We start from the raw sequence: 25,618 nt of genomic DNA, 5'->3' as shown, positions 1-25,618 counted from the left end.
TGTTCCTGCCTTAAACACCTCCTTAAAACCTCAATATTCCCAACCTTCCTTTTCCCCTGACCCTTAAAAAAGTGGTGGCCCATAAGCTAGGCTCTGCACCCTCGCAGTACTTCCAGAGAGAGGCAGCCAATCCCAGGGCTCAGAGTCACAATCTCTCCTCCACTTCTACTGGCTGACTGGGCCCTGTCAATCTGGTAAATACTGTCTCTTTCTCTCAGACTGTCTTCTTTTCACTTCTCCTGTTGCTGTTTGGCATTTCTTCTTCTTTCAGCACCCTGTCTTTGTTGAAAACCTACTTTATGTGCACCTTGCACCCCATTCAGTCACGTTTTGTTCCCTTTTTTTTCCTCCATACTCTCAGCTGTTTATCACCGTAAGGTTTCACCTTTTTTATTTTTTTCTTGATAAGAGTTTTTCCCCTGCTATTTTATTACCCCCTCCCCCTCTACCTTCCCCAACATAAAAGCCTAACCTAGAAGCTTCATCTCAGCTGCTTTAGTCAGCCGAGATGTTGACATCTTTTTTTTTAAGGATTCAATAAAGCTGTGGTTTGGTATTCCAAAATCAGGGTGTTTCTTGACTGGTTTCATTTGCAGCCCTGTTTAGGTTTCTGCAGCGCGAGATGTAGCATTATCATGAGTCTGTAAGTTTAGGTTTTCTGAAGATGGGGTTTGTTTTTTTTGTCTTTAGCATGGAAATGTGTGTTTTTTTATTTTATTGCTGTGTTTAATAATTTGGTAAGTATGAGCCGCTGTTCAGAAAAAAACAAAAACAAATTGTGACTTTTTTTGCTGTGGATGTAATGCATGTGCACAAAGTATAAAGCCTTGCAAAAGTATTAATGCATTTTAAATTATTCTCACTTTCAACCATAGAGCAGAAAGTGTTTATCAGGATTTTGTGTTTTACACCAGCATAAAATAGTGCAATAGTGCAAAATTCAACAGCGAAGAGGAAATGATACCTGTTTTTTTGAAAATCTGAAATCTGAAACATTTGGTAAACATTTGTCTTTAGTCCCCTAAGTGCCCACTTGATCATCTAGAAACTTCCATTTTTTGTACTTAATCTTTGCAAAACACCTTAATTCCTGTCAGTTTGGATGAAGAGCTTCTATGAACCACAATTTTTGAGTCTTGTGAAGGATTCTTGGTAATGGTCAGATTTGTGTCCTGCTGATTGTTTCAAATCCTTTCCAGTTTTCCCCTCAGGATCAATCTGTATTTAACTCTGTCCATCTTCCTATTTAATCTGGACAGCTTCCCCAGACCTGCTGAAGAAATGTTGAGCCCATAGCATCATTCATGGCCACCATGCTTCTGAGGTGGTGTTTTTCTGTGACGCTTTGGATCTTTTTCCTCGTGTTTGCAGTGTCTCCTACGGGCAATCCGTATATGTGATTTCATTTTCTTGCCACTCTTCTACATTCATAGAGATGGCGACCCTAATTTATCTCAACTGAGCTGTGGATCTGTGAATCTCCTCCAGAGTTAAAATACTTTGATTAATATTTTATCCAGCCTACCAGGGTACTAGTCTTTGTAGGTTTGCCATTATTTTTAATTCTTTCCATTAGGGCTGAAATAATTAATCGGATTATTCCTAATTAATCGATTATTGAAATAATCGTCAACTAATTTAATAATTAATTAATCATTAACTGGAGTATATAGACTCTAAACCATGCCTTTAGCTGACAGAGCGACCCACCTTGAGCAGCAATTATACAAAAATTGTAAAAAAACAAAATATGTAAACATTTTGCATGCTCAATCTAGAACCCCTAAAGTTGAAAAGTTTTAATTTCATTTGGTTTAATTTTGAAAAAAGTCTTCTTTAAGTAACCTTTGGCTATCTGATTATTAATCAATTCATTGAAAAAATAATCGACAGATTAATAGATTTGCAAAATATTCCTTAGTTGCAGCTCTACTTTCCATTTGTGATTTCCATAAAATCTCATATGTAACTCTTCCCTGTTTAAACAGCCAGATATAACTTATAATGATCTAAACCTGCTTTTAACGTTTGGCCATACCTGTCTGGTGTGTTTTCTTATTCATCATGATGCTGTTTGTTCAGCATTTAGCAAAACACTGAGACTATCTCTCTTTATATACAGAACTGAGACATAAAATCTCAATTTAGACTTAAAAGCAGTTTGTTGCACTAGATTTTAGTTAAGGGTTTTTGAGCAAAGCAGATTAAATGCTGGGGGACGCTTATTTGTTTATTTACAATAATTTAAAAGACCTGTATCATTTTCTCTTCACTTACATGTTTATACTTTTGCAAAGCATCGTGTTTGGTTTTAATTCTAACAATTTCTTGGCAGTGTTTAACCATTTTCAATATCCCAGATTTAGGTTGAAGGCGGAGAAGGTTTGTTAGTTTTTATGCAATCCAGTTTTTTTTTTTCCCCAAATGGTTTCTTATCTGTTGTAAAAAGGTTAAGTAAGTTAGAGTATCCAGATTAAAAACTGATGGAAAGCCTAGTTGTTAGAGGGGAAGCAGATAATATTATCGTCATTTGTAATGTAAATGTCTAGTAAACAACAAATGCAAAGTTAGTAGTTTACACGGTGCGCTGACTAAAATTAAGCAGTCATATATAAATTTACAGGTTTTTGTTGATTATGCTCTGCATATATGTTTATTCAGTTAGTATATATGCTCAGGATAGGAGTGATTTGTTTCTATAGTTGACGATTCAAATGATCTTCAGAATTAATAGTAGCCAAGTGCTGGTAAAATGCATTTCTAGAAAGTGTTGGGAATAAAGGTGATTTTTTTTTTGCTGTTCCATCTTTTTTTGTAAAGCAGGACTAACAAAAGTGAGGATTACTTTTTAAAGGTTTCTTTGAGGAAAACTATGATTTATTTTTCTTAACCACCTAAACTGAAAGAAAAAAAAACGTTTTATCACTGATTTAATTTACTTTCCCCTCAACATTAGAATAATAATTCATTCTGAAATCCAAATTTGAAATATTTTTTTTCTCACAAGCTCAGAATTGGAATGCAGGATTCACTAAAAAGACAATTAACATGAATTAAAAAGTAAAACAGAAGGAAAATAAGAGCAGCTAGTAGAGCAGATGAAACAGCTGAACCACCACAAACTTAAACTAATCATACCTCAGTTGACAGTTCAATTTTAACAGTCAAAGGTAGTTCCAAACAAATGAGACAAACAATTGGGTTTTTAAGTATTTGACTTAAGATATAAGAATTAGTGGTTTAACTGTTTATTCAGAGTGAGTGTCACTTTGAGAGATGCTGCTCTGTTTTATTTGTGTGAAATAGTTTTATGGGGGGAAAAAAAGTCAGTTTTAAAGTAGTAGTATCGATTTAAAAAAAAATGGTTACATAAAACATTGATGGGAAAATGGGATACCTCTGCACCACCACTCTGACAGAAAGCGCTGTGGAGCCCTTTAACTGTGCGTGCAGCACCAAATCTGTATTTGAGGCAGTCACAGTGGAAGAAAACCCCAAACAACATGGATAATAGTACCTAAGCAATATTTTCTGATGAAAATATACAGCACTTGCTGTTTTATCTCATCATTTGATTTTGATACTGCAATATCGTGATAATATCGTATCGTGACACGTATCGAATCGCAACACTCATACCAATACTCACCTCTAATAACTAAGCAGTTGCTGCAGTCTTGTGCATCTAATGTTTTCTGGCCTGTAGTGGTGTGTTTACTGGCTTTATGTGAAATTTGCAAACGTTTAACAAGGTTCATATGTCCAAAGAAATTAATCTCAACAACTTTTATCTCTCTCTGTATCTCTCTCTTTTCTGTATCTCTCTCTTTTCTGTATCTCTCTTCTTTCTGTATCTCAGGCCAGGGGAAGAGCAGGAGGCAGAGTGTGTTGTTTTAGTGCTGGCGGGATGGTGAGATGCAGGAGACAGTGACACGTGGGGCTGTCTCATCCAAACCAACATTTACCAACCCCGCCACACACAGTCTAAAGGAGCGAAGCACACCTGCTACACAGTCACACACTCCTACTGGAGAAAGGAAAGAGACATACACACCAACACTCTTTCAGTAAATGTGATAACAAAAACCACACAAAACTATGGCTGAAGAATTCTAACTTATAGATAAAGACTCAGTTCAACCCTAATGATAGATATTATAATGAATAAGTGTAATGCTGGAAGAAGTGGGAGGATATAAGGTTCTCCTTGCTGCTGCTGCTGCTACTGCTGTCCAGAAGAGGACAGTGTTATAATGTGAGCTGACTCGGATTTGAAACTGATCTTGCTGTATCAGTCAGCTGGAAGGAAGGAGGAGTCAAAGTCAACACAAATCAACGGCTAAGAAAGTAAGAGGTGTCAACTCTCACTCTATGTTCACATTATTGCTGTACATAGATAGACTAAGCTGTAGAACTCCTGCTTTTTTCATAGCACACCTCATCCTGAACCCAAACTCTAATGCATTGCACCTCGACCCTGAACTTTTGCTGAACTCCTTTAACGGTTGTTCTTTGATTATGTTTATCTTAAACACACTGACTTACACTGATGGCTCACTTGAAAATGACGAGTGTGTTGACAGTTGGAGTTTACGGAGAGAAATGTTTTGCACCTTATTGCCCAGCAGAGGTCAGGTTGGCTGTTTCTGTTACCTCATCAGTCGCTCCAGCAGGGTAGGATGTACATGTACACGACTGAGTAAGAATCATTCGAGAAACCAAAAAAATGTGATTTCCACTAAAATCATAGGACATGCATAAGATGTTGTTTCTGCACTACTTGGATACTCTACATTTGAAAACACTCTGCGTTTCCGCAATGCTGTAAAGAAAAACACTACACTGCAGAATGCTGTTCTGTTTTTGTGAGAAGGATAACACTGAAGAGGTAAAGGAAGTGTACAATTCCTCACCTGCTGATTCCCAGATGCCCCACCCCTCATCCTTTTTGCCTTGACTGAGAAGTTATTTGTTGTCATGTGCAGGTCTTAATGTTGAACTGTCCTGTTTGTATCTGATTTTACCTCGAACTCATAAATAGATCCTTCTTCTGTCAAACCTTATGTGCTTTTTTTTTTTTTTTACGATTTTACTTCTTTTTAAAATGAAATAAATCTGTATATATATGATCATGAGATTTACTTTTTCAGAAGAAGCAATGATTATTCCAGGATGCTGTTCTCAGTCTTAACAGTGGGTAATTAGCTGGGGACATGTTGCACATTCCTTAAGCTCAGGACTTTTTGCTTGTTTTGTTTCTGTGGATGCTGTGAGGTGCAGCTGATGGCGTGTCTCCCCAGTAGAGCAATTCATGGTCCAAAGTCCTTTGCGATGATAGTTTATACTGTATGTAAAGAATATCCGTCTTTGCTGTCATTCATTTGCTGTTAAATCAATTTAATATTGTTGTTTAGAGACTACCTTACATTTTGTTCTTTGTCGCCATCTCTTTAAGCATGTTTGGCTATAAAACACATGTTTTTATGTTTGTATGTGGATTACCTGCTGCAGGAAGAGGAATGCCCCCTTTGAGCATTGCATGCAACATAATTTTATCACATGGTTATTACACCAAATAATATAATATGAACCTTAAATACTGTACCAATAACAACACAATGTAAAATACCGATATAAAGAGCTGACTGGAACATGATGGGCTGTATGGTTAATCAAAATCAGCTAAAATACAGTATTTAGGCAATTAAATATGCAGCGCCCTCCATGTGTTCTGCCACCCCCTTGAAAATGTATCTGAAAGATGTTTGGAATACAGAAGATCATTTTATCTTTCAATGCAGTGGTCTAATCTCACGCAATGTGAAAAATATAAAGGTAAAACTGAATGTAAAATTTTAATAAATGCGTTTTTTTTTTTCTTTTTGCAAAATAATTTGATTTAATATAGTAATCATGGTAATCCAAGATTAATCCAAGAATATGAATATGAGGTGACATAGACTTATTTAACTTAAAAAATTTTAATGCCAAGAACATTTCATTTTAAATAAGGCAAACAAAATTACATATTTCATCAGGAAATCTACAGTTAATGCAACATTGGAGCAGATTAAAGCAGCTAAAACTTCCAAAAAAAGGTAACAAGTTCATCTAGTTTTTTTTAGTTTGAGATTATTTCACTGCAATAAAAAAAAAAGTCTTATAATTTCTACATGGTTTTCACTTGGTGTGAAAGTTGGAAGGGCGCTGCATTGTTTCTCTATCTGTTCGGCTATATTGGCCAGAACTTGGACGACCAAAGTCGATCCCTCCTGCCCCCAGCATCAGGTGTTCAAGCACACAACTTTTGTTTTTACACGCAAATTAGCTGACATGTCAACATGTACTGTATCTGTCAGAAAGCCTGTTGGTGTATGTGACTGCTTCTGATGCTGACCTCGGGTCATTTCTGCATATCTTTCCATAAAATGGATTTAGAACAAGTCATCTGATCCCATGCTTGTGCATCTAAGGACTACTTCTGTTTCCTAGAGTGTGACAGTATGTAGCATGTACATAGATGATCCCTCACTCTGTATATAAAAAAAATGTACAGGTTTGATACAGCTATTCACATTCTAGATTTTTCTCCTTTTTTGCTTTTCTTTATTAAAGGTCTTAGCAATATTTCTGTAATCAATAAAAAGCCATGGAAACTGTTTGATTGCATACTTATTTATTTTAATGGGTGACTCTGCAATAAAGATAACTGTTTTTATTTTCAAGCTAAATACACAAAACCCCAGCAATAAAACTGAATGTCTTATAAAAGTGATAAAGGTTGGTCCGCATTATGAACGTACTGTAATAAGATACATCAATGAAGGTGGTTGGAAGATCTGAATTGCAAATGCTGTACACTCAAATTTGATTCTGCTTAGAAATACTTAATTTGAAAGAACTGAGTATTGGCAATTTAATTACATTACTCTGAGCATGGAGCAAATAATTGATCTTTTTTTTTTTTTTTTTAAGTAAGAATTTAAATTTACTGTACCTAAATTCCCAGAATGATAAAAAAAAAATCTTGGTGCAAATTTTGAAATCTATGTATGAACAAAAGTATAGAATTTTTAAAATGAATCTATAGGAAGCTTTTTAATTTCAGCTGGCTTTGAACTTAAAGCCAAATGGTTGAATAAAATGAATATAGATGTTAATGATGAAATTTTAAGTTTAATCAAGAATACATATTTGTATTTGTGCCCTGTCCTGTTTGATGCTGTCTATTATCCCTTTAATTCAAGGTTATTATGCATCAGGGCTCCCCTTGTATTAAAGCAAACACTGCAAGGCAACAGAACCCACCATATTATTTGTTTTAACCTTAAAGGGTAGGACTCAAAAATGACCAGAATTGTAAATTGACAGTAAACCTAACGACAATACATTTCATGAATACATGAATATTTCCTACCTGGCCAACACTCAGAAAAAAACAACATAAACAAATCAATCAAAAACCTTAGATTAGGTCAAAAAGCAGCTTGGTCTTTGAACTTTTTAACAAATGATTTAATATTTTTCTTTCTTCATTTTTGACTGTATCTTTCTGTAGTGTCTTACAAACTGCATAATTCACAATTGAATCCAAAGGATCAGGTAAAGTTTTATTCTTTTGGAGATTGTTCCACTACAGCTTTGTTGTTTTTGTTGACTGATGCTACAATGGTGGCAGCATCGGATATTTGGGCTTCAGAGGGCCACGGGCTCCATCCGCACTGAAGAACAGCAATAGCACAGCCACGAAACTGAAAGACAGACAGCTCATGGTTTGTAGCTGTGTGGTTGTTTATGTGTTCAAATAAATGAAGGGTTACCTGTCTGTTCATGAAAATGTAGATGATGGGGTTGTAGATGGTGCTGCTTTTGGCTAAATAAACAGGTATGGTGGCGACGATGGGGTCTATATTAAGACTGGGGTCCATGATCACGGCCAAGGCCATTGCTGCATAAGGCAGCCATGTGATGAGGAAAGCCAGGATCATCACCACAACCATGCGAGCAACCTGCCTCTCCACACGATAAGTGCTTCCGCTCTCAGATGTTTGCAGTTTAGAGACCTATGGAACCAAACAGATGAATTAATGGTGACAGTCTGCAGACAAACAAAAAAAGACATCCAGAATCTGTATTAATCACCTGACGAAGGGTCCATAAAAGTTTGGAATAGGACACCATGATAGCTGAAAAAGGCACCGCAAAGCATAGAGAGAAGTAGAGGATGATGTAGGACATGTTGGCAGCATCACGGTTATACCAGTTAGGTGCACAGGAAATCTGAACCCCTTCAAGGTCAAAACTTCCCCACCCAAACAGAGGTGGGGTGTTCCACACAAATGACCAGACCCAGGAAAGAACCACGCCTGCCACCGCATGCCTGTGGAAGATGAGGACAGCCTGTTGTTGATGGAAGCATTCTTCTATAGAGACTGAGGAATATTAGTAGATTTTACCTGGTCTGGAAAAGAACAGCTCCCATAGGATAACACACCACAATGTAACGTTCAACAGAAATAACAGCCACTGTACACAGAGCTGATATACCTGTGGGGAAAATAAAAATGACTTATTAGAAATTTCATTTCATTTACAATTAATATTTTTTTTTGTAAAATTTAATTTTACCAATACTTTAGTACCTTGTACATTTGTGCTAACATTCCTTTGTTTTTAGAACTAAAATAATCCTTCCACATCATTGAATTTCTTAGATTAAGGTTTTACTTAAAACAAATTATTTTCCAAGCCTTTTTATTGCTTAAACATAAAACTTGGACATTTAATATAATACTGATTTAAGAGTGTTTTAATTGAAGGTCTATTCTTTTATCTTTATTGTTTTTCTAAAAAAAAAAGAAAAAAAAAAGGGTTTTTTGGTTTTGCGCAAGAAGAACAGCTCTGATCTTCACATGTTGAAGGTTTAAACCAACATATAAGTCATTTTTTTTAACAATGAATTCTAAAACCTTTGTTGTTGATGTTTCTAATAAAATCTGAGATTGGAAAAACATATTTTGATTTGATTTACTGTTTTCAGTCAGTGGTACCTCCCCTATTTATATTTTCCTTTTTATTTATTTATTTGACAAACCATTTATTATTATGGCATTTTGATTCTGAAGCATCCTAAAATTCATACTCTCTCAGCAGAACTCAGATGAAACTGAATTATATAAACAATGAGCATTGATGTCTGAATGACTGCTTATGTTTTTATTTCCTCTAATAGTAACCAGCTGTAGCACATGTGGGTAAAGATCAGGTGACTGGAGACGGAGCTCTGAGGAACACCAAAACTAATGGTTTTCAAACTCTCAATGTTTAGGTGTGTTAGGCATGTTTGTCTCCAATATGAAAAAGTATTTTTCAAAGAAATCAAGTGAAGACATCTATTCTTTATTTAAATATTTATTGCAAGTGTTTTATTACTGATAAATTTGCAGCGAGGCAGAAGAAAAACTTTAGTTCGTCAAAACACAATTTCTGTGCATTATATACCATATATATATATATATATATATATATATATATATATATATATTTTTTTTTTTTATTAAATATGTTATTCTTTGTCAACATTGGTTTGTAGAACAATATTAATAGTGGATTTGCTTTATGTGGGGATTTTATGGAGCAACAGTAATTGTAATAAATCACACACAGTATTATGCACTGCCTTTGACTACTAGTCAGTCAGTTTGGACAACAAAACTAAATTAAGTTTTGTGTTTATTGTTTATTAATTTATCAAAATGCTTGGTTCAAATCAAGCATCCATCAATACACCCAATCTTTACCTGCAGCCCTGTGTTGTACATTTTAAGAAGATTTTTACTTACAGCACAGGGCTGCATGCACATTTTTAGGATTTAGAATAAAAGAAAACAGACTCACCAAAAAAGGCGACAGCAAAGCCCCCAAACACGCAGCCCAACCGTCCCAGGCTGAACTGTCCCATGATGCCGTTGAATGTTGTAGGTAGCCCTCCAAACAAAGCGCAGCCCAGGTCACATACAGCAAGGTTAAACAGAGCATAGCTCAACGGCTGCCTTAACTTTCTGTGTCTCGCTGTCACCACAATCACAAGGATGTTGAGGATGATTCCCGCCAAAGAGAGCACTCCCATGATAATGGCCAATATTGTGTATCCCATCTGAGACAAGAGGCCTGTGTGGCTTAAACTCTCAGATGAGAGGTTTTCAGTGGAGGTAACAGGCTCCATTTTTGACAGTCTTTCAATTGTGTGATAAACTACAGAGTACAATAAAACATGAACAATACTAAAAGCAACAAGCATATGTGATCAATTATTAGCTCAAATCCTAAACTTTTTTAAAACAAGCTGACTGTTGAAACATGAAACAGCATCTCCTTGTTATTTGCTATGCCATCTTCTACTCGACCGCTGCTCTGTGACATCTTGGGAAAGGACACGGAGATTTTCTACTTTAATAAGATGAACTATAATTCTTATAAAGCAAATCCGTAAATCCAGATTATAGAGATAATGATAAACAAATCCTCTTAGACTGCACTTTACATTATTGCTAGATTTGATCACAATAACTGCTTGTAAGGAAACCGTGCAGAAGTTCTGCTTTTCATAAAGCTTGCTTTTCTATGTAAAACATTTGATTTTTTTTAACTTTAACAATGAAGGAGAAACCTGAGGTAGACAATAAAATCTACAAAATTCGATACATAACTAATCAGTGATACATCTATTTAAAGCTGAAACTTTTTATTTTTATTTATGTAATTTACATGTAGCTAAAAACAAAAAAAAATATTCTCATTTCTGTGCCTAAAAAAAACAAAAAAAACATTTGGATAGCATTTTCTAAAAGGCAGCCCAGAATATAGACAATGGCTAAAAAAATAAGTAAATTATAAGAGTTTATCCATGTAAAAACTGAAATAAATAAAAAAATTAAAAAAATAGAAATATTCTATTTCAAATTTGCGTTTATTGCCTATACAAATATATGCCCCCTGTTGTATGCAGAAATACTCATAAAAAAGCAATACAGTTCAGTTCATTTATAGCGCCACTGCAAAACACATTTCATCGCAACTTTACAGAGACAATTCAACCGGATCATACAATCAGCATGGTTAAACATTTTCTATCCAAGGCGAACCAGCTGACTGCATCAGGACTTTGCAGGATTTTTTTCTCCTGGAAGAGCATGTAGCAATTGGCTTGCCTTGTGTCATTGATTCTACAGCAATCCCCTCACACTCAACCAATGTTGCACTGCATACGACTAATATGACTGATGCTAGTGACTGGCTTACAGTCTATTATTAATTGATTCAGTGCAGTTTATGGCCTTTAAACATCTTTAGTTCAATTCTACAGTAAACACATTATTTAATAATCTATAAACCACTTTACAAATATTTATGTTATCAAATAACACAAATACCATCATCAATCCATTCTTTGCATTTATAAAAGCTTGATTTAATTATGCAATGAAAAGAAAACATTGCATGGTCTGGCCATGCTAAAACTGAACTAAATTATTCATCAGAGATTATCTATATTCAGAGTGTTTAATTTGTGAAGTTTAGTTACTCAGGTTGTAGATAAGATCTTTGCAGGAGGTTAGTTGCGTTTGGAATCGATCAGGACAGTGATTTCCAACCGGGGGTACTCATACCCCTTGTGGTCCACGAGTGCCAGGGGTGAATGTAAATATCTTATTTCTTAGGTAGTAAAATAGAGCTGGGATCTTTTTTGTGTGAGGACCCAAGTGAAAATTTAAACAAGCTTTTATCAGCCAAAAGGTAAGCTTTTCTTATATGTTTGAGTTGACCTTCAGCTGTGACCCACATCAAAACCAAGCAGAGGAACAGCCTGAATGTAGAGAACAGCCTGGCATCAGCTGCTTACCACACTGAGCTATCAGAGCTCATCAAGCAGCTCAGGTGTCTTGATAGAAACAAAGTCAGTCTGACTAATTTTTGTTCTTTATTTTGTTCCCAAATCCTCAAGTTTAAATGTGCTTGTAAGGGATTTACTAAAAGAAGCTCGTTTTATAAATACAGGTTTATGATATTCTATTTTGATTGTATTATGATTTCTTACTAACTCCCAGGACACATATTTATGTTGATATTATTTCATATGGAAATAATTAAATGATTAAGAATTAAATGCTCAAGTTAAAAGAGTGAGTGCAATTGTTTTTATTTTTTAATCAATTATTGTACTTTATACTTTTGGACAATCATCAATACTTTTGACTGAGAGGATACTCATGGTACGAATAAATGGCCAAGGAGTTACACAAGTCAAAAAAGTTTGGGAAACATTTAGGCCCAAATATTGTCTGTCCTCCGCGACACTAGAGGGCGACAAACCATTTCTACTTAAACTTGCTCGCATCGCAGGTGGTAAACAGTAAAGATGGCGGCCTCCATGAGGAGAGCCGCACACGATATAGAGACTCGAAAAAGGACAGAGGACGTGCTTCTGGCGGAGGGGATTGACTTCAGCTCACTGCTGTTGTCTCAGCCGGTGTTGGACGGACTGTCCTCTGCGGGGTTTCAGAAACCGTCCCCCATCCAGCTGAAGGCGATCCCTCTGGGCCGCTGCGGACTCGGTAGGTCAACAGATAGTGGCAGCTCTGTCCGATGATACACCTTGGCAGCGTCCTGATCACACTAATTAAACTATGTTAGATATGACAAAGGGCAGGACTCGACCTCAGTTTGGAGGCTCACGTTAGAAACAATCATCGTGTTTTAATAAAATATATATATTTTGCTGCTTTAGGGAGAATGGGGGCGGATGCAACAGTTTACTTTTTTACAAAATGTCTCACAGGCTTTATTTGAATCTCAATATTTTAACATAGTGAACTCAAACCTGTTACCTACACACCCATAAATACTAATTGAATATATTGATCTCACATTGGAGAAGTTTACCTCTGCACCCATTCCCTTGGGGAGCAGTGGGTTGCCATTGTGGGGAACCCAGGTAGCAGTGTGGGGTTAAAGTTCTTCCTCAGAGTGGCAGTCTGTGGGAGTGGGTTTCAAACTCACAACCTCAGGATTCAAAGCTCTATGACCTAACCCCTGGGCCACCACTCAATTCATAACAAGTACATCATTTAATAGAAACCTCATGTAAAGTGGTTGAACGGTGTTTGTTAGATTTTAATTTCTTTACAATTAACTCATATTCATCACACCTTTTTTTTTTAAATCAAAAGTTAAGTACTGTATTCATCGATTAAAAAACTATTTTACATCAGCGGTGTCCGAATAAAGAAAATCATCAACCAGTAAAGGTCCAGAGACATTTTTATTTGCAATCTGTTACTTTAAATAGAATTTAACACTAAAATGAAATGTTTTTTATGCATCCATGTTATACATTGATTTTTTAAATAAAAAAGTATATGTATATATAAAAAAAAAACGTTTCCATTTTAAATTCTAAAGTCTTTTTTGAAGTAGAGAACAACAATTGTTTAGTTTGGTATGGCTTGATGAGAGAAGCTGGCTTCATGATGTTCTTCAAGGCTTTTAAAACAGTTTGAATGCTGACTAAGCCATTTTCAAGCACATATCTAGGTGCCCATTAATGAGTCTGCATCAATATTTATTTTTGATTATGGTGGTGGAGAATCCTGCTTCACAGCAGTAGATTGAGCAAAACATATTCAAAATGTGCAGGGTCATCTTTGAGCACGCCATTTCACTTTTCTTTCACTAGTTTGCCGCAGTTCTTCCAGCAGTTCACACTTTCTCTGCTCTCTTTTTCTCATCTTCTTCTCCTTCTTTCCCATTGCCCGGGTTGCCGCAAGTTTGCCTGCTGTGTCTAAAAGTGGCCAGTAGCAGCAACCTAGACTGACAGCTCATTTGCTAATTAGTATCACATGCAGCCTGGTCCCAGATGCTCTGGAGGGCGTTACCATATTAACAGGAGAAGCGGCGCAAGTGAAGTTAGACACTGCCGTCAGACAACCTGTAGTAATTTATAAATCTTTTAAATCAGGTTGGGTATGGATTAGCCAGTAGGTGGGTCCGGATCCGGACCCCGGTCCACTAATCCGTGACCTCGGATGTAGTATGTCAACAATTTGGATTAGGTCTTTAGAGATCAATTAGATGTTAAATAACTGGACAGCTGCAGCTGTGTTGGAGCTGTCTCCCGCTCTAACTACCATCTTTAAACTAGCCATACTTACTTAAAATATTTGTGTTTCTCCATGGCGTCTATGCCTGTTGGAAGCCAAGAAACTGCTGATTAAAACTATATGACTGTTAGTTGATCATACAGTCTGGATGCAATCTAAAAAAAAAAAAGCAATCATTGATACTACTACCTTTTATTTATATTTTCAGTTCTCCCTGAAGGAATTGTTAAATGTGTCTTGCTGTCTTTGCTCATCAGTCAAGCTTAAAGGAGAAGTTCGGTTTTTAACACTTTTAGCCCATTTTCTGTAGTGTCCAGGATGAAATCGAATGATCGACACCAAAATGTTGACAATTGGTCCTGTCTCTGCTTTTTGGCTCATTTAGAATCAACCCCTGGCTGCTTTAGAATGGCTTCCATAGAGCATGTCCGATAATGTCCTTAAAACAACCTTAAACGTTCTTTTTTTAAAATATGCTACTCACCGGGTCGTCAGCGCTGTTCAATGGCGTTCCAAAAAAAGTTTCGTGAAGAAAAAACGTTCCTGTAGTGTTTTATTTAGCATTTTGTAAATCCCATTGAGTTCTGTAGGAATAGTCAATATTCCGCTGCCACCGGAAACGGAAATGGGGCCTGTTTACACAGTTGTAGTCTTTTCGCTTCACTCTGTGTACTCCGACGTCGAGGTGCTAACGTCTCTGTTAAACACTTTAAAAAACTCTGAAAATGGAATACGAAAGGTGGATTCTTGATTCTCGACGTCGGAGTACACAGAGTGAAGCGAAAAGACTACAACTGTGTAAACAGGCCCTATTTCCGTTTCCGGTGGCAGCGGAATATTGACTATTCCTACAGAACTCAATGGGATTTACAAAATGCTAAATAAAACACTACAGGAACGTTTTTTCATTACGAAACTTTTTTTGGAACGTCATTGAACAGCGCTGACGACCCGGTGAGTAGCATATTTTAAAAAAAGAACGTTTAAGGTTGTTTTAAGGACATTATCGGACATGCTCTATGGAAGCCATTCTAAAGCAGCCAGGGGTGGATTCTAAATGAGCCAAAAAGCAGAGACAGGACCAATTGTCAACATTTTGGTGTCGATCATTCGATTTCATCCTGGACACTACAGAAAATGGGCTAAAAGTGTTAAAAGCCGAACTTCTCCTTTAATGAGTTTAGATAAAATTAACAATGTTGTAGCTGCCCCTGCTCAATCCCAAATGGGACCAACCCAGATTAAAGTCCTGCCCGTGTACATACCTGACAGATCAGCTATACAAAAAATTCAAACCAAAATGGGAGATGGATAGATTACTTTTATTTTAGGGAGTGAGCTTTATATTTTGTGTTAAATTAAGGAAACATGCACCCAGTCATTTTAAAATGTTTTTTTTTTTTTTCAGATTTTATTATTTTGTTGTTCCATTGCATCAGCTTTTGTTTTTTATTTCTATCTTGTTTCAGATTTGATTGTGCAAGCCAAGTCTGGAACAGGGAAGACCTGTGTTTTCGTCACGATTGCGCTGGACTCTCTTGTCCTGGAGAATCCGTCCACTCAGGTGACAGGAAATACTTAACTGGTGCTCATGAGTGGGACATTTCATCAGTATATAATTCCATGTTTTTATAGATCTTTAAATAAATCTAATCTATTTTCCTCATACTAGTATTGAGCACTCTGATTTCAATTTTCTGCTGATGACTGTAAGCTTGTTATTAAGGAGAAGTATGTTTAATAATCGTAAAGGACGCCCTCAACTATTACTGTTTTAGAAGCATCCAGGATCTGCTTATGGCTTGTGGATTTTTTCTCACTATCGTTCTACTTCTTATGCAGGTTCTTGTTTTGGCTCCGACGCGGGAGATTGCTGTGCAGATCCACTCAGTGGTGATGGCCATTGGCTGCGCTATGGAAGGCCTGGAGTGTCATGTTTTCATTGGGGGCAGGCCTGTGAGCCAAGATAAAGCCCATCTGAAGAAGTGTCACATAGCTGTGGGCTCCCCTGGTAAGAAACCAGTGGGGTGTCGATAGATGGAAGGAATCTCCTCATGTTTTCATGGTGATGCTTGTTTTTGGTGACAGATTTCCTGGTGTGTGTTCTCAGGTCGCATCAAGCAGCTTATTGAACTTGGCATGTTGTCCACTGCCAGCGTCAGGCTCTTCGTTCTGGATGAGGCAGACAAGCTGCTTGAGGAGGGCAGCTTCCAGGATCAGATAAAGTGAGATCAATTCAGCGCAGATTGTTGCTGGAATTTAAAACTAGTTTTATTCATTTAGCGATCTCTGTTCTCTTCCTAAGCTGGATCTTCTCCTCTCTGCCGGTCAATAAGCAAATGCTTGCACTCTCTGCCACTTACACCGAGTCCCTTGCTCAACACCTTACCCGCTACATGAATGAGCCAACTTTTGTTAGACTCAATCCCAGTGACCTGGGTCTTAAAGGTAAGACTCTTGTTTAAGATCAATTCTACCCCTCCTTCTGACTCCCGATTTCATCTGTTGACTTATGGTAATCTTTGTTGGGTTTTTGTTTTTTTAGGCTTAAAGCAGTTTTACAAGCTGGTGCAGTCCCATCCGCTACCTCACAAAATTTTTGAGGAGAAGGTGCAGCACCTAATGGAGCTGTTTAGTAAAATCCCATTTAATCAAGCCTTGGTGTTTTCTAACCTTCACACAAGGTAGAAATATCGCTAATCCTCACATTCCTTTTTGCAGCTGTTCGTTATCATTAAAGAAAAGTGTAAGAATTGAATGAACAAAATAAGATGTTTCTCTGACATGCTGAGTTTCTCTCTCAGGGCTCAGCACCTAGCAGATATCCTGTCCTCAAAAGGGTTACCTGCAGTTTGTATTTCAGGTGAGAGTAAATCTGTTTTAAGGGATCAAATAAAAAGGGGGAAAACATATTTTCCAACTTATTCTGACGGAAATTGATAAGTGGTATCCATATGTCTTTTGGCGAATCATTCAGATTATGGAAGGATATGGTTTAAGGAAGCAACCTGTTATTGATAGACTGACTATAACTGAGATGGGCTTTAAAGCCCCAATGTGTGTGTGTGAGATTGACTCCCATCTAGTGGTGAGTTACCTGAATTACAAGTATCATCTGGTGCCTCGTTGTACAGGTGCTGGTCATAAAATTAGAATATCATGAAAAAGTAGATTGATTTCAGTAATTCCATTTAAAAAGTGAAACTTGTATATTGTATTCATACATTACATACAAACTCATATATTTCAGATGTTTATTTTGTTTAATTTTGAGGATTACAAATGACAACAAATGAAAATCTCAAATTCATCATATCAGAAAATTAGAATATTGTGAAAAGGTTCAAAATTGATGGCCCCTGGTGCCACACTCTAATCAGCTAATTAACTCAAACCACCTGCAAAAGCCTTTAAATGGTCTTTCAGTCTAGTTCTATAGGCTACACAATCATGGGGAAGACTGCTGACTTGACAGTTGTCCAAAAGACGACCATCGACACCTTGCACAAGGAGGGCAAGACACAAAAGGTCATCGCTAAAGAGGCTGGCTGTTCACAGAGCTCAGTGTCCAAGCACATTAATAGAGAGGCGAAGGGAAGGAAAAGATGTGGTCGAAAAAAGTGTACAAGCAAGAGAGATAACCGCACCCTGGAGAGGATTGTGAAACAAAACCCCTTCAAAAATGTGGGGGAGATTCACAAAGAGTGGACTGCAGCTGGAGTGAGTGCTTCAAGAACCACCACACACAGACGTATGAAAGACATGGGTTTCTGCTGTCGCATTCCTTGTGTCAAGCCACTCTTGAACCACAGACAGCGTCAGAAGCGTCTTGCCTGGGCTAAAGAGAAACAGGACTGGACTGCTGGTGAGTGGTCCAAAGTCATGTTCTCTGATGAAAGTAAATTTTGCATTTCCTTTGGAAATCAAGGTCCCAGAGTCTGGAGGAAAAGAAGAGAGGCACTTCATCCACGTTGCTTGAAGTCCAGTGTAAAGTTTCCACAGTCAGTGATGGTTTGGGGTGCCATGTCATCTGCTGGTGTTGGTCCATTGTGTTTTCTGAGGTCCAGGGTCAACGCAGCCACATACCAGGAAGTTTTAGAGCACTTCATGCTTCCTGCAGCTGACCAACTTTTTGGAGATGCAGATTTCATTTTCCAATAGGACTTGGCACCTGCACACAGTGCCAAAGCTACCAGTACCTGGTTGAAGGACCATGGTATCCCTGTTCTTAATTGGCCAGCAAACTCTCCTGACCTTAACCCCATAGAAGATCTATGGGGTATTGTGAAGAAGAAGATGCAATACACCAGACCCAACAATTCAGAAGAGCTAAAAGCCACTATTAGAGCAACCTGGGCTATCATAACACCTGAGCAGTGCCACAGACTGATCGACTCCATGCCACGCCGCATTGCTGCAGTAATACAGGCCAAAGGAGGCCCAACTAAATACTGAGTGCTGTACATGCTCATACTTTTCATGTTCATACTTTTCAGTTGGCCAACATTTCTATAAATCCTTTGTTTTTATTGGTCTTCAGTAATATTCTAATTTTCTGATATGATGAATTTGAGATTTTCATTTGTTGTCATTTGTAATCATCAAAATTAAACAAAATAAACATCTGAAATATATGAGTTTGTATGTAATGTATGAATATAATATACAAGTTTCACTTTTTAAATGGAATTACTGAAATCAATCTACTTTTTCATGATATTCTAATTTTATGACCAGCACCTGTAGGTACATGTAGGTATATCCTCTTTGTATTTGGTAACAAAATGGTATTCTCCTAATGTTTCAACTTTATTCTCTTAATATTATGACTATATAATGTTTCATCATTATTCTCATAGTTTTATGACTTTATTCTTGTATTAAAAAAAAAAAAAAAGAAAATCTCTATTCGACCCTAATACTCTGTCCTAGAGAACAAAAACATTGCTAACAAGATTTTTTTTTTCTATATTTATATTTTACAACATAAACACATAATTTATTATTTCAGGGTTTAAAAACATCACCAGTAACTTTACTTTAATTATTTTAGTCAACATGTTTGTGTTGAATCATCTACGGTCATTTCTTACAGGATACAGTGAATGTTATTGTATTGCCCATCTCCTATGGGAGCAAAATAAAAAAAAGTTTGATTTATTTAACAGTCCTTTTACATGGTAGAACAAGGTAAATCTCATGGTTTTCTATTTTTATTCTACTCTTTGTGTAGTTATTAAAAGTAAAAAAAAAAAAAAAAGATGCAATATAAATGTGTGATAACATGAGTGATGATTCATACAGGTGGTCTGAGTCAGGACCAGAGACTTGAGGCGATGTCCAAACTGAAGCAGTATCAGTGCAGAGTGCTCATCTCAACTGATCTGGTGGGATTCAATGTTTCCATGAGTCTTTTTCTCTCTGATCCTGTTCTTTACGTGTCAGCTGCATTATTTTTAACTATGAATACATTTGTTTTTGTTTCTCTTTCTCGTGAGTCAGACTTCTAGAGGTATAGATGCAGAGAAAGTCAACCTGGTGATCAATCTGGATGTGCCCCAGGACTGGGAAACCTACATGCACAGAATCGGACGGGCTGGGCGGTTCGGTAGGTCTGCACCAATCAGAAATGTTCACTGTTTGACCTTCAGCTTTTTACTCAAATCATCCCAGATGTTTGATGATGTTACAGCAGAAAAGGGTGTTTGCTGAGAGGTTCTATCGTTTTTTTCCCCACTATTAACTCTTACATCTTCCAGGAAAACAAAGTGTCCATTTTGCAGCCTGCCGAATAGAAACATTATAAAACATTGAAACATCTTTTACCCCTTGAACCTTTTTATTTCATTATTTTACATTTAAACCTGAAACAATGTATTTTCTCAACACAAAAATCAGGCACAATTATAAATCTCATTAAACAGTATTTTAAAGATTAGCCTGGTTCCCTTTAGTATCTAAAGGAGTAAAATGAAAATCTAGTTCAAAAGGTCCTAAATAATCTGCATTTAGTAAGAATGACTTTGACAAACCCTGCTCTATAGAGGGAAGCATTATATTACGCTGTCAGTCTCCCTCGTTGCACGACCTTCACTCCTTCTTTGATTCATTATAGGGATCCGTTCATAATCTTCCTGTGTTTGTAGGCACTCAGGGGATGGCCGTGACCTACTGCTGCTATGGAGAAGAGGAGAACAAAATGATGGCCATTGCTCAGAAGTGTGGCCTCAGTTTGTCAGCTTTACCATGTGAGTCTCAGAGGATAGTTTCTTTACTTTTTAAGACTTTGAGCTAAAGCAGGTGGAGTAAAACGTTTTTTCTCTCATGTGTCTTCTTTCATTTTTAGCCGTCTTGGACGCGGGCTTGATGGATGAGCCATGTGACTGGGACATATGCTCCGAGGCTGCCGCTCCAGACAGTGCCTCTCAGCTGGTTTCCAGAACTACAAAGAAAAAGGGTTCTAACACCAGAGCCCCAGTGACTGATCCCAACTGGAATAAAGCTGGAGAGTCCAGCAGTCAGACGAGGACAGAGAAAACCCACACAGCAGCCCTGACGTCACAGAATGGAAAAGGAAGTGAAAGTCGGATGGATTCCTCCATAAAGGAGAGTTTGCAGCATGGTCCTTCTCCTGTGCAACCGACTCGGAAAGAGCTGCAAGATGCTCTGCCAAAGATCCCCCCCCTCAGCTCCTTCAAGAACAGCAAGTGGAAGTTTTTGACGTTTGAGGAGGCTGAGCTGGACTTCCGATCTTTCATTACCACAGGTTTAGGGAGGACAGTGGAGATCATCAGGGAGTTCAGAGGCGGAGAGGGCAGTGATCAGGATGGTCACAATGAGTGTGTCATGCTTCAGGATGAGGGAGCCGTAGTTTTGACCCAACGAGCCGAGCGGCCGCAGTCTGTGTCCAATTCCTACAGCTCCCACTCTAATGGAAACGATGATGTCAAACCTAAAGCTCCCCAGAAGTTCCAAGTAGCTGAACAGAAGCAAGTTTTAAAACATGCTACTGGAACGGCATCCACTGAGCTGAAACCCTCTGCACCTGTAATATATGACCAGGAAACCTGCGCTACAAATGTAGGGGTTGCTTTTCAGCCTGAGAGCAAAAAACCTCTAAGAAACAGAACAGCCAATCAGAACAGTCCTGATATCACTGCCAGGGATAAGTCCAAAAAAATAAAAAAAGACAGCATAAAGTTACCAGAGAGGATTAAAAAGGAGCGAAAGAGGAAGCCTGATGAAGACGAGTTAATGGAGACCGAAGAGGAGTGGAGTTCTGACGCCTACTGGAAAGCCTGCTACGAAGCCTGGAGCCATTACTATTCTGCTCTGTCTGCTTCTCCAGAGCACGGCTACCAGAGCTACTACAGCGTCGCTAACAACTGGATGGCCGCTTATCGCATGAATGAAATCTACATGCAGGAACTCATGAAACACTAAACCAGCATTTCCACTCATTTTGGGATCTATTATTAAAATGTGTTCCATCAAAGCCTGTTTTACTAAAATCCTGAGTGAAACAGATTAAAAGTACCGGTACAAGTTCCCCAGACTGAGTCGTAAATGTTGCACTGCAGTTGTCTATTTCTGTTAGTTTATGCCCCATATTTTGTCACTTTTATTTTTGTAATACACGACAAGACTCGGTTCTTGTTTGTTTCAAATTCCATTCCAATTAGTCAAGTTTGCTTAAATCCATCATATCACTGTATGATTTGTATGAGGTGCAAACACTTCCAGAATAATAAACTCTGATGTTCTGCATGTTTTCTCTACCTGCCCCTTATTAGAGTCCAATCAGCCTAACTACTAACTCCCCACATCACTGCTAGGCAACACAAACGGCAAAGAGCTCTCTAATAAATAGATTAGAGGAGCACTTTAGCTGATTTCTTTAGCTGGAGCATTTTGTTTATGATTTAAATCATGAATTTGGAGTGAAATGTTTAGTAAAGCTAAGGCGCACAGAGGATTGTATAATAACACGTATGGAATATGTGAAAGAGATTTCAGATTAATAGATGAGAAAAGAAACAAATGGTAAAAAGATAAAAAAAAAAGTGATTTTCAAAGCAGCCTAAAAAGTCAAAATCTGTATGCATAATTTTCATGCAAACATTTGCATTGTCATGGCCCCTGGTAGCAAAGGTATAATTGATATATATATATATATATATATTTTTTTTTTTTTTTAAGTGGGCATGATGATGCATCTCTCCTGAGATTGGATGGAGGAACTATTTTCACATTTACTGTAAGAAATCATTTCAAAATAAGATGGTTTAAAATACTTGGTAAAACGTTCCTGCTGTGAACTTCCTGAGGCTCTCTGCTTTTCTTTTCTGTCTCTGTGGGAGAAAATCCAGGCGTCTGTGTGCACCTTTCATCCTTTTAGCCATGAAGGTGTATTAAAATTCTTATTACTGAATGTTAGCATGGAGCACTTTGAAGCAAATGGCCTTTCCTGTAAATCAGAGGACACCCCCTGTATGGATGTTTAGTCTTTACCTTCATTTCACTTTTGGGGTTTAAGTTAAACCTGTTTTTTTGCTTTTTACTACTTCCTTTGAGCTAATCCAAAGTGGATATAAAACAAAAGCAGATGGGAAATTTAAAAGATGGAAAAACACAACAAAACAATTGTTCTGGCCAGCAGATTGTAACAGAATCTATAATTTATATCATGTATAGCCATGATGTTCATAGACCATAACAGGGAACGTGCCGACCACTTTATATTGCTTCTGTCCTCTGTGGTCATAATCAAAGGTTTTAAGGCAACACTAACAGAAAGGAGTCCAGCTGAGGCTGTCCCAACTCCTTCATCAACAGGTTCATCTCAGCATGCTTCCTTCATCTCTGATATTAACTGCTGTAGCTCACCGCCCCCCCACTGGAAAATGGCTCTGGTCCACTTATACACAGGTTGTCTGCTGGATGTCCTGCAGTGCCTCTATGTAGTAAAATTATCCTTTATTATTCTTTAATGGGGTTATTCTGCTGTACAAGCAGCAGTTACATGCAATTAGAAGTTTGCAGTCACCTAAAGGTTAAGATACAAAACAGGAAAAGGAATATTACTGTAATGGATAAAACAAATGATCAAAAGCAGTATGGTCAGATTCAATATTCTGAGAAATGTGTTACGGAATAGGATAGTCAAAAATATTGTGCACCAATATTTACTGTATGCATATTAAGGCAACAGCAGATTGTTGGAGGAATAGAAAAACTGCACAGAACAGCAGGGTTGTAAACAGTTCTGGAGTTGGTTGGGAATGTGCTGGTTCAGCAGGCTGTCACACTAGTAGTTGCAACAAATTCAAGTGTGCAGGAGAGATATTTAGTTAGAAACTGGAGGTAAAAGTCTGAAGAAAAGAAAGTTATATTTTTTGTTTTTTGACAGTTTTGATCATGAGAAGCTTTCAGAGAAGGTTTTTCCAAGAACCTAACATTGGTGATCATTGTCATTACTTGGTTTAATTCATTTCCTAAAAAGACTTCAAGCTGCATGGTGTCCTAATTTTGACCACAATTCCGTTTATGGCAGTAGATGTTGAATGTACCAACCAAGGGCGTAGGTTTGATATCAAGTTTGGTAGGGACACTGTTGGTCTGATGTCATTGGTCCTATGCAAAAATACGCATGCTTGTTTTTTTATGCTTGACATGAAAATCAGGGTGTATTTCATTTAAAGCAAAAAGCAACATTTCTTGCTACATGTATACAAATTTTATAAGCGCTGCACACAAAAGTGCTGTTTGTCAATGTTTGAAGCATCTCCGGCTCTAATGAATGTAGAATTAGGACTATTTTCCACTTTGAAAAGGTTTGCATTTGAAATTACCAGATAAAAAGGCAGAAGGTAAATCTGTGCCTGTTGAACCAAACATAGTCTAAATACGTCTGTTATATGTAGATTTATCCTGTTTTTTTTTTTTTAAGATATAGAAATGTGCAGAGGTCAATGTGCAGAGGTAAAACCCCACTATTATCTTTTAAATGTTCTCTTTGTATCATTAAACAAAGCAAAATAATAGATACAAGGGATGCCAAATAAATGTATTGTATTTACATGAGCACTGGAACTAAAAGAGGAGCTGACACTGAGCATTTAGAACATTAACTTCACTCTACAAGTTCCACATCTAGGCTGTAGTTACTCTGTTTATCCTGTTTCATGCATTTATCTAGTGCTGAAACAATTGGCTTTATGCACAGCTCCACTACTTCCTGAATTTAAGGTAGCTCCTTTGTTTCCTGTCTTTCATTACTGGACGAACTGATTAATCCAGGTGTGTCTGGCCAGTTACTTAGGTCATACACACTTGGATTAATCAGTGCATCCAATCATGAAAGACAGGAAACAAAGGAGCCTCCTGAAGTTCAGGAAGTGGTGGAGTTGTGCATAGAGCCTATTCATCAGATGAATCTATTATTGAAATAATGTCAACAAATTCAGTAATAGATTAATCATTAACTGGAGTATAGAGACTCTAAAACATGTCTTAAGCTCACAGAGCGACCCACTTTGAGCTGGAATTACACCACAATAAAAAAACAAAACAACATTTTGCTTTTAAGATAAAAAAATGTTTTCGTGTGTCAATATTCTCCATCCACAAGTCCTCTACTGCTGCAACAACGCTGTATTGTAAATTATAAACATGTTATTCACATCGAATTATTGGTAGGGACAATTAGGTCGGTCCAAAACTTTGGTAGGGACATGTCCCTATGGTCCCTGTGCAAACCTACGCCCAACAATGAAGTCCATTGAAGAAAAACATGGAGGGCAGGAGATCATAAGATATGAATGAGGACTATTTATGATTAAGAGAAGTTTAAAAATCATGACCCTACTTTTTAAAATGTTTGTGGTGAAGAATATTAATTATTAATAAATGGAGAGTTTTACGTGGATCGACAAATGGGGGAAGAGTGTGGCACTGGTGATTTTGTTAATAAACTACCACCATTTTATATACAGTATGCGCCTTCATGAAAAATAAAACTTTTTTTACCTGCTTCCCACGAAAGGGTCTTAGAAATAGGGATGGTGTACAAATGCCATGCTATAACCCTTTTTTCTACAGGATTTAAGGAGTTTTACCTAAATGTTTTCAATTAATATCCTGTAAATTATAAGTTTTTACCCATATTCAGATTTCAATTAATGTTTAAATGTTCTTATATTTCAAAGAACTCCTGTCACTGATAAGGGGAACCTACCCTTTGTAAAAAACAAACCAAAAAAAACTATCAGTTATTTGTTATGCATTTGTGCTCTATTGTGGATATGTGAGATTTTCTAAGTATTTTTTAATCACATGACAGACTAAGGTGGAGCCTTTGTTGCTGAAAAGGACTGTTAAATTACTCTTGACAAACCGTATGGTTGCAGTGATGTGATGTCAGGACAGAAACCTTTTTTTTTTGGTTGAAATTATGGGTA

The 25,618-nt window shown here is 37.3% G+C and overlaps 3 protein-coding genes across 9 annotated transcripts in view; 2 read left to right on the top strand and 1 right to left on the bottom strand.

Moving 5' to 3' along the window:
* LOC119784310 (cyclin-dependent kinase 17-like) overlaps positions 1–6,659 on the top strand; it is a 61,565-nt gene extending 54,906 nt beyond the window's left edge. For 3 of the 6 annotated variants that reach the window (XM_038286290.1, XM_038286294.1, XM_038286293.1), the window contains 2 exons: positions 73–194; positions 3,860–6,659. In XM_038286290.1, the coding sequence (XP_038142218.1) occupies positions 73–176 (104 nt within the window). In that variant the 3' untranslated portion in view covers positions 177–194; positions 3,860–6,659. Of the gene's footprint in view, positions 1–72; positions 195–596; positions 644–3,859 lie in introns of all 6 variants that reach the window. The other 3 variants (XM_038286291.1, XM_038286295.1, XM_038286292.1) reach the window with 2 other exon arrangements.
* Positions 6,660–6,672: 13 nt separating this feature from the next.
* On the bottom strand, positions 6,673–10,432 carry parapinopsina (parapinopsin a). 2 transcript variants are annotated; one of them, XM_038286299.1, is made up of 5 exons: positions 9,898–10,432; positions 8,457–8,547; positions 8,143–8,380; positions 7,821–8,063; positions 6,673–7,751 (listed from the first exon to the last, which is right to left on the bottom strand). In XM_038286299.1, exons 1-5 carry the CDS (start codon positions 10,298–10,300, stop codon positions 7,611–7,613), a joined length of 1,116 nt encoding a protein of 371 aa, XP_038142227.1. In that variant the 5' UTR covers positions 10,301–10,432; the 3' UTR covers positions 6,673–7,610. The 2 variants fall into 2 exon arrangements, with proteins under 2 accessions (XP_038142227.1, XP_038142226.1); XM_038286298.1 differs by having other exon boundaries at positions 6,673–8,063.
* Positions 10,433–12,399: 1,967 nt separating this feature from the next.
* On the top strand, positions 12,400–21,652 carry ddx20 (DEAD (Asp-Glu-Ala-Asp) box polypeptide 20). Its single transcript, XM_038286337.1, has 11 exons — positions 12,400–12,614; positions 15,629–15,723; positions 16,002–16,170; positions 16,270–16,384; positions 16,465–16,607; positions 16,705–16,843; positions 16,964–17,022; positions 19,464–19,546; positions 19,662–19,767; positions 20,306–20,407; positions 20,506–21,652. The coding sequence occupies exons 1-11, from the start codon at positions 12,419–12,421 to the stop codon at positions 21,600–21,602; spliced, it is 2,304 nt and encodes a 767-aa protein (XP_038142265.1). The 5' UTR covers positions 12,400–12,418; the 3' UTR covers positions 21,603–21,652.
* Positions 21,653–25,618: the final 3,966 nt, after the last annotated feature.

This window comes from Cyprinodon tularosa, unplaced genomic scaffold (genome assembly GCF_016077235.1).
Source record: "Cyprinodon tularosa strain WSP-4 unplaced genomic scaffold, ASM1607723v1 ctg223, whole genome shotgun sequence".
Classification (NCBI taxonomy): domain Eukaryota; kingdom Metazoa; phylum Chordata; class Actinopteri; order Cyprinodontiformes; family Cyprinodontidae; genus Cyprinodon; species Cyprinodon tularosa.
This window is presented reverse-complemented; position numbering and strand designations above follow the sequence as displayed.

Coding starts and splice junctions, on each gene's coding strand:
- parapinopsina (XM_038286298.1), bottom strand. CDS start 10,300: ATGCTTGTTGCTTTTAGTATTGTTCATGTTTTATTGTACTCTGTAGTT. Junction 8,548..9,897: donor CTTTGCTGTCGCCTTTTTTG/GTGAGTCTGTTT, acceptor TTTTCCCCACAG/GTATATCAGCTCTGTGTACA. Junction 8,064..8,142: donor TTTTATGGACCCTTCGTCAG/GTGATTAATACA, acceptor TTGGTTCCATAG/GTCTCTAAACTGCAAACATC.
- ddx20 (XM_038286337.1), top strand. CDS start 12,419: ATGGCGGCCTCCATGAGGAGAGCCGCACACGATATAGAGACTCGAAAA. Junction 16,608..16,704: donor CAGTGACCTGGGTCTTAAAG/GTAAGACTCTTG, acceptor TTGTTTTTTTAG/GCTTAAAGCAGTTTTACAAG. Junction 16,844..16,963: donor TTTTCTAACCTTCACACAAG/GTAGAAATATCG, acceptor TTTCTCTCTCAG/GGCTCAGCACCTAGCAGATA.